Source organism: Equus quagga, chromosome 1, assembly GCF_021613505.1.
Source record: "Equus quagga isolate Etosha38 chromosome 1, UCLA_HA_Equagga_1.0, whole genome shotgun sequence".
Lineage (NCBI taxonomy): Eukaryota > Metazoa > Chordata > Mammalia > Perissodactyla > Equidae > Equus > Equus quagga.
The window spans coordinates 105710387-105722657 of NC_060267.1; the positions used below are offsets into that span (position 1 = coordinate 105710387).

Below are 12271 nucleotides of genomic sequence, written 5' to 3' on the forward strand. Positions count from 1 at the left end.
ATTTGAAAAGAGCTGTCATGTGTTCCTGCTCCATTGGCTCTTCTACCAGAAACAAACCCATTTGTCTAAGACCCAATGCATCCTACTGTCTTACCCTGTCCTGACACACACAAACATGGACTGCAGAGACACACATAGAGAAAAGGAATGCTGCTGGGCAGTGGGAAGGCCAATCTTGCTCCTCCTGGGCACGCCAATAAGCAGTGGCCACATCACACACTCAGATCAAACCCTCTCTTTTTAATCAACAGGGAATAATAAAGGCTTGCTTTGCATTTTCTTCTTTCTGTTTGTGTTGCAAATTAGGATGTATAACAAAGTGAGTTGTATTCCAAGAGCTATGAAAAAAGATAGTTAAACAAAAATATCAGGGATAGGGCCAAGCCTTTCTTTACACTTAATCCTGATTTCATGTCACGGTTTACGTCTCTTTTTGTCAAATGTCTCAGATAATTCAAAAACACAAACAAAAGGAAGGAGATGAATAAACAGAAGCCAAGCAAAAAATTATCTAGCCAACTGAACTAACCAAATTCAGACTAAAGTAACGTCAGCAGGGATCAGTCATAGCTCTTCTGCGAAAATGTCCTTTTAGGTATAGCAAGAAGGCACATCCACATCTAAAGGGGGATCTACATGTAAAATGTACAAGGTTCTAGGAAGCCCCAAGCATACAAGCTTGAGTTATTAATCCTATTCATGAAGGAAAAAAAAAGGATCTGGGCTCATCACCAATTTTTTCTTTGTTCTGAGTGGGAGCTGTAGATTTCTCCAAAAGGACCATCAAAAGTCTGATGAGATAAAGAGCACAGTGGAAACTGGGAATGCTGTGCCGGAAATTCTGCAAGTAATGGAAGCTCTGGCTGTAACGAGACAAGAAAAAAAAAGCATCACAAGGATTACAGATACATCTAAATCCCTGAGCTGTCCAAGTCCACTCAAGTGTTTGATGGTCTAGCCTAGGCTATCGGGGGGGTGAGAGGAAGAACAAGTTACTCTGGGTGAAGCTCGGGTAGGAGGCTGGGAGCCAAGCCCCTTAAATCTCCTTCTCACCTCCCTCTTCCACTGCCTAGCCCTCAACCTAGGCTCCTCTTCTTCCAAGACTGGGAGAAGGAGACAGGCAATCAGTGATAACTAGTTGCTACCTCATTACCCAACCCTACTGGGAGACAGAGTAGGTCCCTGGATAATCAAGAGTTGACCACAGATGATCAGTGCGTTCATCGTCATTACCTGAAAAGGCAAACTTTACAGGATGAAAGATCATGAAAATTGAGTATGATTTGTTCAACAGTTTCTAATGCTTCAGGATTTATCTGAATGCATAGGTAACAAATACATATAACTGAGGAAAAGTAGCTGACAATATCAATTTCTCTCACAACTACTGAGACACCCAAATTATTGCCAAGAAATCTCGCCAATCTTCCTGGGAGTTTCTTCAGACAACACTCTGGGATTTGTAGTCTGACCCACCTGAGCAGTTCCTCCAAGGGCTGGTCAGGCTCTCTCTGCTTCAGTCGGTTAGTAAGGACCTCAAGGGCTGAATATAATAAATTATAATTTTCAGGTTGAAAAAATCCACTCCTAAAGGAAAGTCAAGGTAAGACGGCTTAGCTTAGGTACAAGATTGCTTGGACAGCATTTGAGGATCCTGGCCTCCAATCTGTACCATCAACATAAGTCAACAGGGGAAAAACGAGAAGCAGAATACTGAAAGTACTCAAGTGCCAAATTCAGCCAGAGCTCTGAGCATCAGACTAGAAGCTGAAGTGCACCTGAAATAGTCGTTCCTTAAGGACCTTACAGTCCTCCCAGGTTTATTTTCAAGGCAAAAAGATCTCCTTCATTCTCTATATTTTAGAGATAAGTCTCGGTCTTCTCCAAAAAAACAGAATAATTTTTTCAAATTGCTAAATCAGTATCTAATTCACAGGTGAGCACAGTAGGTGCTCAATAAAGAGTTTATTCTTTCTTCTATATGAATAAGTGAATTCTATCTTCAGATTATCTTTTCTACTGTCCCTTCCTTTCCAAGCCCAGGCCATCACACTAGGCCAGGCCCTTATCATCATCACATACATGGATCATGGCGACACATTTGACTGGCCTTTCTGTATCCCTTTCCCATCTGTCCTGCACACTGCTGCCAAAAGGATTTTCTTAAAATACCGCTTTCATCATACTATGGCTGTGATCATAAAACTCCCAAATTGCTTCCCTGGACAACATTTAAATTCTGCCTGACCTTCAAGGCCTAGCACGGTCTGAGCCCCTGGATCTTCTACTCCTCTAGAAACATTTCCACATCACCAGTGGTAGTCCTTCTTCCCTTCAACAAATGTATTCTCAGGGGTTATTATGGGCCAAGTTTCTTTTTTAGACAGCTTTATGGAGGTATAATTGATATACAATAAACTGTACGTATTTAAAATGTTGAATTTGATCAGTTGACTATATAAACCCATGAAACTATCACCACAATGAAAATAATGAACATATTCATTACCCTCAAAAGTTTCCTTGTATTCCTTCGTAATCCTTTCCTCCCTCCATCCTTCCACCCAATGCTAGGCAACCACTGATCTGTTTTCTTGTCACTATAAGATTATATGCTTTTTCTAGAATTTTATATAATGGAATCAAATACTACATACTCTTATGGTCTTACTTTTGATTCAGTATAACTCTTTTTTCATCCATATTGTTGCATGTAGTATTCTACCATATGGATATACCACCATGTGTTTATCCATTCACCGGCTGATGGACATTTGAGTTGTTTCCAGTTTGGGGCTATTACAAATAAAGCTGCTAAAAGCATTCGTGAACAAGACTTTGTGTAGACATATGCTTTCGTTTCTCTTGAGTAAATACCTATGAGTAGAATGGCTGGGTTGTATGGCAGGTGTATGTCTAATTTTTTAAGGAACTGCTAAACTGTTTTCAAAAGTGGGTGTACTATTTTACAGTCCCACCAGAAGCACCTGAGGGTTCCAGCTGTTCCACATCCTCACCAACACTTGGCAAGGTAAATCTTTTTAACTTAGCCATTCAGTGATTTTAACTTGCATTTCCTTAATAACTAATACTACTGAACATCTTTGCGTGTGTTTATTTGCCATCCATGTATCTCCTTGACAACGCATCTGTTACAATCTTTTGTCAGGCACTGTTTTTAAGCAGTAAGGATACGACAAAGACTTGTCTCTGCCCTCATGGAGCTCACAGTCTAGCCAGGAAGACAGATGAATAAGCAATTATAATAAAATGTAATAAATTCTATCATAAGAGAATACCAGAGTATTAGGAGAGAACTGGGGTTAGAGAGGCAGGAAGGAGGCTTACCTGGCCTAGAGGTCAGAGAAGATGCCTCTGAGGAAGTGGAGTTTAAATCCAGATCCCAAGGGTGAGTTAGAAAAGACTGGGGATCAAGGAAGCTAGGGATCCTTGTAGAAAGATGAGTATGTGTGACGCCTTCCAGGTGAAAGGTATATAGGGTGCTGAGTGCTGGAGGGTGGAGTGCAAGACAGTGAGTGAAATGGCAGGAGTCAGATAATTAAAAGCCTTATAAGCTAGGTAAAAGAGTTTGAACTCAAGAAAAATCTAGGGGCAATCAGAAACCAAAGTTGGGATAGGACAAGATTGAGTTTATGGTGGGAAGACTGACTGCTGTGTGAAGAATAGACTGAGTGGGGCAACTGAAGACAGACCAACTGTGAAACTAATCTAGTCCAGGTGAGAGATGATGGGAGTCTGGAAGCAGTGGAGAAGGAGAGAAACAGATGGCTATTTAGATATTATCTAGAAGATAAAATCAACAAGATTTGGAGATCAGACGTGGGAGAGAGAAAAGGAAGAGGGTAGAGGAAGGGACAAAGAATAACTCCTGGTTTCTGGCTCAGACAATTGGTAGTGCCATTTACCCAGCCAGGCAAAGCTGAAGGAGCAGTGGTAAGGATGACACACTCGGTTATGGATGTGATGAGTCTGAGGTGTCAGTGGCACGTCTACGGGGGTGTTGAGTAGGCAGCTGGATATAAATGCCTGTAGCTCATAAGATAAATTTTAGCAAAAATTTAAGCATGGTGAGATTCCCCAGGCAACCTGTATAATGAGAACAGAGGGTCCAGGACTCAGCCCTTGGAACAAAAACACATAAGGGACACACCTCCCTCCTTTCTACTTTTGTCCATGCCGTGCCCTCCAACCCCTTCCTTTACCCTCACAAAGGACACCTACCCTTCAAGGGTCCCACAAAGTCCCACTGCTTCCTAAATGCCCCAGCTCACACTGCATTCAGCTCTTGACCACACAATCTGGAATTCATCTACAACTTGTTTAATAACAACTTCTTAAGTAACAGTCTCTCTGATGCTATTATAGAAAGCTTGCCAAAGCAAACTCGGCTAAGAATCAGAATGGCCAGATTTGTTACAGATTAGCCAATAGCAAGTCACCTAATTTTCAAATGAATTAATAAATGAGCAGCTCCATAAGACACAGAGGGTGCAAGATCAAATGAAATGATGCAGACAAAAACACTCCAAAAAGAATAGGCACCATACTTATGTAAGGCTTTTGAAGTCTTTTCTTTCTTTTCTATACCTCAGTGCCTTGGTAATGGACAAGTAAAAGCAAGAAGACACTCAATTATCTCTACCTACCATACTTGCCACATACTCACCAAGCAAAAAGCCCGTGAAAAATCTGCAGTAACCTCTGATAGCAGGAAGACATAATGTGGTACTCCTGACCTTTCACTCCTGGTCCATCAACCACACCCTGATTCTCAGCAGCTAAGCACTAAAAGGGAAAAATGCTTTTAGAACAGTTGCTTCAGCAATTGCCCGTATTTTCCTTCAGTATTTCTCTTAGTGACGTCTAAGTCTCTGTAATGATAAGATAGGCTTCCGACCTGAAAATAGTTGTGAATGTTCTCCAGATGGTTACACATGGGAGTCAGCAGTTGAACAATACTATGAGCAATTTCTTGTGCAGATCTCTGATGGAGATGTGAGAATCCAATGTTCCGGCTTCCTTTACTCTATAATAAATTCAGAGTTACTGGAGAAGAAACTGCTTGATAGCTTCTCTGGAACTAAGAGTTCATTATGGAGTTTAGTCCAACCTGTGCCACCAGGCAGGAAGGAAGAGAAGAAATCGTTTGCTTGCCTAAGACTCTATTCTGAAAGACGGATATATTCTTTTTTTTTTTAAAGTAGTCATTTTATTTATTATTTTTATTTATTTTTTTGGTGAGGAAGATTGTCACTGAGCTAACATCTGTGCCAATCTTCCTCTATTTTGTATGTGGGATGCCGCCACAGTATGGCTTAATGAGCAGTGTGTAGGTCAGTGTCTGAGACCTGAACTGGCAAACCCTGGGCCACTGAAGCTGAGCATGTGAACTTAATCACTATGCCACCAGGCCAGCCCCAGAGGGATATATTCTGACAGAAGGATCTTGCTCCAACTTCAAATAACCAAGAGACTGGCTTTTGGAGAGTACAAACAATGTTTGAGAAGTATAGATCCACAATTACTAATGAGATAACACTCACACAAAAACAGAAATCATTTAGGCTGATGAGAATGTAGAGTAAATAGTGAGTACAAAAAAGAAAGAATCAAGTAAATGGATATACTGTGTTTAAATGCTTATCCCTCAAATCTTCACATTCTGTTGTTTGCACCATCCAACTGCTTCACCAGAGGCTATGAGTACATTTGTGCATTATAAACACATTTGAGGCTTTGGCCTTTTCTAGAAAGCCAACTACTTACACTGAGGCTTGGGCCCAGGCTTACTTTGGGAGGCTGTTAAAACCAAAACCAGCAAAGAACAGGATTCAGGAATGCTCGGGACATTTAGAAATACATTTCCTGTTTTGGGTGGTTTTTTCGTTTTCTCTGTTTCAAAGTTCTTTTCTAAAGCAAGGTGAATGTGGTCTGGCACAGGGCTGCCCAGTGACCCAAACACAATGCAGAGAAAGTGACAACTTTTTCACTACTCAGACCTCTTTGTTTCCAAACCCACCAAGGCCAGGGCCTGTGCCTCCCCGCCTCTACCAACCTTGAGGAATGGGACTCTCCTGGCAACAGAAGGTGTCAGCATATTCTCCACCTTCTGGGAGAGATCTTCCAGCAAGAAAAGCAGCTCAGGGGGCTGGAGCTGCACAACTTCTGTAGCCTGTCACAAGAAGGAAGGGAAGAATAATTCCAAGCATGTTCTAGCTATCTTTTGGGGGGAGCACACTTCATGTTTATTCTTCCCAGTGGGTGAAGAATCCAACCATTACCAAAAAAGGGGAACATTTCCCCACTTCATATAAGTGGCTGTTGTGCTGTCAACAAATCAAAAAGCCAAGCATTTCTAAAGTAAAACAAAATTTCAAATTATGAAAATAGGAATTTGAGGCAGTATAGTTTTAGGAGACATACTTTTTCTCTAGAAATAAATGCCTCTGTGTATACTTACAGCTGTGGACCCGAGGTGCATTACTTAAGTTTTCTGGAATAAAAAATGACTAATTGAAGGGAATTTTGCTTTTTCCTGTTCATTAAATAATCCTTTCATATTTTCTTTCCCCTAATGTTTTGCTACTATTAACTCTGGGTAGGAAGACTATAAGTATATTACATTATCAGAAGTAGAATGGGCAAAATACAGTGTCACTTAAAACTGTTCACTCAATATACATTTACGAACAATCTCGAAGTACAAGCTGATGTAGAAAGATTGGGGGGAAAAGATACTGTCTATTCTGAAGGAGCTTACATTCTTGTAAAAATTCATGCTATTTCTCAATTTTTTTTTAACCTACTCTCTTTTTCTATTTTTCTCTACTCTACTCTCTGGTAAAATCCCATATTAAAAATCACCTTTTCTGTGAAAATGTCCTTTATTTTCAATGGCATTATAACTACCATTCTCTCCTCAGAGTTCCTCCGGTACTTGGTTCAGACCATCAATATAGCACATACTGCTAGTTATGTCTACTTCTTTTATTAGATTATGAGCTATCTGAAGGCAGCATCATGCTCTATGTAGTACTGACATGCCAATAGTTTAGATTAGCGGCAAACATAAAAAAAGGTCTTGATAAGCCTCTGATGGATGCTGAACAAATGTCATGGCAAAGTGAAAATGGCATTGATCTCTATAAACCAGAACAGTACTGCTCTACAAAAGCAATCTAAATAGCTTATTATTAGTAACCTAAGGTAAGGACCACATCATTAGCACGATCTTTTATAATGCCTAACCTACTATTAAGAACCCAGAATTATAAACATCAAGATAATGAGGATGATCATTCATCATTACTTTTACATATAAAGGCTTTGGAAGCCAGAGTCCAACTTCTCTCAATGTCATGGTGTTCTTTTTGAAATAAGAATAGAGCTGAGGAACTTTGTGAAAGAAGATTAAGTTCTGGGATCTCAGCTCTGTCACTTACTTCGGTATGCATTTCAGTATCTAAGATACACTTGGTCACAAGCCCACAATGCAGAATAGAGAAGACTTCAATGTCTAGCTCTCGGAAAAAAGCTCGGTAATTCTGTAGTGACACTGACGTCTTTTCTTCTTTCCCTTTGAAGTCCTGGTGAGAAAGTAGCAGCAGTCAACAAAATAATTAAAGCTTCTATATTAATCTAATTTTTGAAATACATTTCAAAGTATAATTATGCATTCATTTTATGCAAAAAAGTTGTTATTTTCAACACATCACTGACTTCCTTTCACTAAAGTCCCTAAATAGTCCAGAGACCTCATTTAATCCTGAGATACACGTCATATATCAAGACCCTTGGTAGGTTTCCAATGGATGAACCATTAGAGAAATGAAGGCATTATGCTGTGGTACAGAAAACTATGAGCTTAGGAGCCAGAAAGATCTGGCTTCACATCCTTGTTCAAACACTTATTAACTGTGTGACCTTGACCAAGTCACTTACCCTCTCTGGATCTTACTTTCCTTATCCATTAAATGTGGATAACATTAACCTTGGATTTTTAGGAGGATTAGAGGAGCTATACATAATAAGTACCCAATAAACAGAACCTAAAAAACAGAAATAATTAGTCCATGTGGTTCAGGCAATTTCATAAACACACGAAATCTACTCTATGAGTGGTGTAGAGTTACAGGAAAAGGGAACTGCTATTCATTAAGTACCAGAAACTGTACTAAGCATTTCATGTTATCTCAGTTCAAGAAGTTGATAACCTGGGATTGGAAGGGGAAAGAGGCTAAGAGAAGTATATCTACATCTACAGTCTATGACAAAATTTGATAATTGCTACAAGAGAGAATTCAAAGTACTGCTGGGTTACAAAAAAAGGGAGCAAAATATTCAAGAAAATAATTGGAAAAAACAGTGTGGCAGTGATAAGGACTTGGAGTCTAACCCTAACTCTGCTACTGAGAGGGCCACTCCAAGGCCCAGAAGAGTTTGTTTGCCTCTCCTTTCTCTAATTTTCCTCTCTGTAAAACGCAGAGAATAATGCTGACCCTTTGTTAATCTCACTGGGCTGTCACACACCTTCACGGACACCCATCATTCCAATACCTTTTCCAGCTGACTTCTATCAGACGATGTAGGGTCACATTCTGAACTATCCTCCTTTGAAAGTGTGTCAGAGGAGGATGTTTTGCTGTCATCTGCTTTTCGTTTCCTTCCTCCTTATGTTCAAAAAGAGAAAAGTGACTCAAAAAATCAATAACCATGTTTGCTAAATGTCAATGCCTTCAGGAAACAACATGCTGAAGACCACCTAGAGGTACAGAAGGTAATTTTATAACCATGCCAAAGAAAGGGTTCAATTACATAATCTGTCCAATTACTGATGACTTGACGCATATGACCTCTTAGGTTAATTCAGTGTGGGTCATATGCAGACAGAGAATAAGAAGAAAAGAACACACTCACCTATGTTTCCTTGTTTTCTGATTTTTGCTGAAACAGCAGTACTAGTATGAGGTGTTATATCTAAAGTTTCCAAGTCAAAATTTGCAGGGGGAGGAACATAGTCTGGGATGTCTGAAACAGAGAGCAGACAGAAGCTTAACATATATGCACCATACACCACCATTAGACTTGGAATGCAATCATCTGATCAGCTACAAACTAGTTTCTAGAATTACCAAGCGTGGCTAAATGCCTGTAAGATGCATTCAAGTCATCTGACATTAATTGTTTTGGCATAGCAAAATGGTCAGAGATATCTTGCAGGAATATCATATTAACTGATTATGATCAATTAATATAAAATCATTCTAAATAATGATATAAAATATCCAAGCAGTGGGGCCAGGCTGGTGGCGTAGTGGTTAAGTCTGCACACCCTGCTTCAGTGGCCCAGGATTCGTAGGTTTGGATCCCAGGCATGGACCTACACACTGCTTATCAAACCATGCTGTCACGGCATCCCACATACAAAGTAGAGGAGGACTGGCACAGATGTTAGCTCAGGGATAATCTTCCACAAGCAAAAGGAGGAAGATTGGCAACAGATGTCACCTCGGGCCAATATTCTTCACCCCCCAAAAATAAATAAATAAATCCAAGCAGAAAAGGATTAAAAATAAACTAACATTTAAAATCTAAAAATATTAACAATATTTGGTCACAGAGAAGTTTGTTTTACACACAATCATTTAGATGAGGGCTGAGGGAGGCTCCATGTTTTCCCCAGAGAATTAGGCTAGCACTTTAAAATGACAAGTTTACTTAATGGTTAGAAAGCATTAAGAGGCCTTTCAGCTTTACTCCTGGTTCACACCATGTTCAGGGAGGCAAAGAGGCACTGGAAGTTTGATCTCCAAAGAAGTAAAGTAACTACAAAAGCCCAACCAATGTTTCATATTTTTTATTTTCTTAAGCAGCAATATCTCTTGGAGGTAACAATGGGAGGAAAATGGACATGCTCATTAAAAAAAAATTTTGTTGAGCACATATTTTCTTTTTCTTTAGTTTTTTTTTAAAGATTTTATTTTTCCTTCTTCTCCCCAAAGCTCCCCAGTACATAGTTGTATATATTTTAGTTGTGGGTCCTTCTAGTTGTGGTACATGGGACGCCACCTCAGCATGGCCTGATGAGTGGTGCTAGATCCGCGCCCAGGATTCGAACCGGTGAAACCCTGGGCCACCAAAGCAGAGTGCGCGAACCTAACCACTCGGCCCCGGGGCAAGCCCCATGAGCACATATTTTCTTGTCCCAGATGAGTAGGGGACAGCTATCGCTGAGCCTGGCTTAAAAGCAGTTCTTTATCTCCTCACTGTGTCCTAGCAGGGCTACCAGTATACGACACCCCTTACCTGCCAGGTACTTTTCCAGGATTCTCTGTAGCTCTACGATGTGCTTTAACCGGGTGAGCACCTTCCCCTTCATCTCGGGTGACTTTTGCTGGCAGAAGCCATTTACAACCTGCAAAAGAACAAATTATATTCTCATACTTTGAACTGTCCCAATTTTAACCTTGTTTGCATTATTCATCCAGAGTTAAAAGACGCCATTCAGTGACAGGATCTGTGAGTTTAGTCTGTAATATAAAAGTGCTCTCAGCAAGATGCTGTAGAGAAAAAAAGCCCTGAGTCAATACAGAAGATCGGACTTCCACTCCTAGTTCTACTTGGATTAAGTAACAAAGTGTTTAAGTAACAAGGTGGAATAGTACAGTGGCTAGAGAGCACGCACTTTGGTGATTCAAGTCCTATTCTGCTACTTACTAGCTGTGTGGACCATGGCCAAGTCATTAACCTTTCTGAGCTTTTCTTTCTTCAACTATAAAACGGGAATGTAGTTGCTGTATGGATTAAATAGTATAAATAAAGAAATTAGCTCCACATTTGGCACAGTGTAAGTGCTTGATAAATTTTAATGATGTTGAACTCTCTGTACCTGCAATTCCACATGTGTAAAACAAGAATTATAATACCTGTCCTATGTCACAATATAATCGTGAGGATAAGAAGAGATAATTTAAGTGAACAAACAATCTCAGAAATAATATGCCTGAGAAAGGAAGCAAGGTATAGATGTAAGACGTTACCACCATTTTCATCATGTTTCATTACTACTGTGCATTTCATTAAGCACATATACATTCTAAAGGAAGGGGAAAGCTACTATTCACTTGATCTCACCGAACTGAAACTTTAAGTGCACACCTATGCAAGGAAGAAGAGTATTTTCACAGTGGAGAAGGTGAAGTTACTCCAGGCAGAAGTAAGAATAAACCAGAAGGCTTGGAGATAGTAAAGCATAGGCAATACTAAGTGAATTCTACGTATTTTGAATTGGCTACATTTAATTGGAGAGGGGTAGGACATAACAGCTGAAGAAGCATACAGGGGTTAGGGTTTGGTGGAGGATTTTTAAGGAGTCTTATGGGAACCAAGAAAATAGTTTCCTTTTTAGAGGAACTATAGACAATACATGAAGTGTCCTAGTAACTCTGCTCACCTCTCGGAACCAGTTGAGAGTAAGAAATATGAGCGAACACAGGAACGAATGCTCCTTAACAGACATGGACTCCAGCCTCTCTCCAGGCTCTAGGTCAGTGAGGAATACAGGACAATCTGAAAGGGAAGAAGAGACATTTCTAACGCCCTTTAAGTAGAGGTCAGTAGAGCCTGGATGCCGCCCCTAGAGCTAGCTTCCTTCTACTTACTTTCCCCTTGAACTCGTATTTGAAGGTCAAGCTTTGATTAGTCTCAAAAATACTTCCATATTATGCAGTGGTCAACAAATATAATTAAGAAGTCTTTGCAACAATTTTAGAGGAAAAGACCATAAAGCAACATGGAACTATGATAACAGTTGATTTGTTAATATGTTGGGAGTCTGTATGTATTATTTTGTCTTTGGAATTCCACTATTACTGCTATACTACTCTGTGAAATCAGAAAATTCCTTCCCACACACACCATGTACTGGTGTGCCCCCTCCCTAAGTTTACCAAAGAAAGGTTACAAAGAAGAAAGGATCTGATAACCTCACACTATACCTAATAAACCATCAATCTCCTCCAAGTTTCCATTATGTTGTCTCTCCACACAAAGTCTCAGTAACCGGAAATAGGGAGCCAGGCACAGTGGAGACACCAATCTGGGAAGGAAAAATTCATTTCTGGATTACACTTTACAGGCATATTATAGGCAAATTAGTTCATGTTTATAGGGAGCCCAAACTGATAATTAAGGAATTTTGTCCAGAATAAATGTTTCCTTTTAAGAACATATGACAAGAAACTGAATGGAT

The 12271-nt window shown here is 39.9% G+C and overlaps 1 protein-coding gene across 3 annotated transcripts in view; it reads right to left on the bottom strand.

Moving 5' to 3' along the window:
- The window catches only part of FANCD2 (FA complementation group D2), a 47911-nt gene that overhangs the window by 9355 nt on the left and 26285 nt on the right, over positions 1 to 12271 (bottom strand). For all 3 annotated transcript variants that reach the window (XM_046668557.1, XM_046668567.1, XM_046668549.1), the window contains 11 exons: positions 12018 to 12118; positions 11474 to 11589; positions 10327 to 10435; positions 8938 to 9048; positions 8578 to 8690; positions 7464 to 7607; positions 6077 to 6193; positions 4919 to 5047; positions 4688 to 4806; positions 1477 to 1587; positions 733 to 863 (listed from right to left, as the gene is read on the bottom strand). In XM_046668557.1, the coding sequence (XP_046524513.1) occupies positions 733 to 863; positions 1477 to 1587; positions 4688 to 4806; positions 4919 to 5047; positions 6077 to 6193; positions 7464 to 7607; positions 8578 to 8690; positions 8938 to 9048; positions 10327 to 10435; positions 11474 to 11589; positions 12018 to 12118 (1301 nt within the window). The remainder of the gene's footprint in view (positions 1 to 732; positions 864 to 1476; positions 1588 to 4687; positions 4807 to 4918; positions 5048 to 6076; positions 6194 to 7463; positions 7608 to 8577; positions 8691 to 8937; positions 9049 to 10326; positions 10436 to 11473; positions 11590 to 12017; positions 12119 to 12271) is intronic.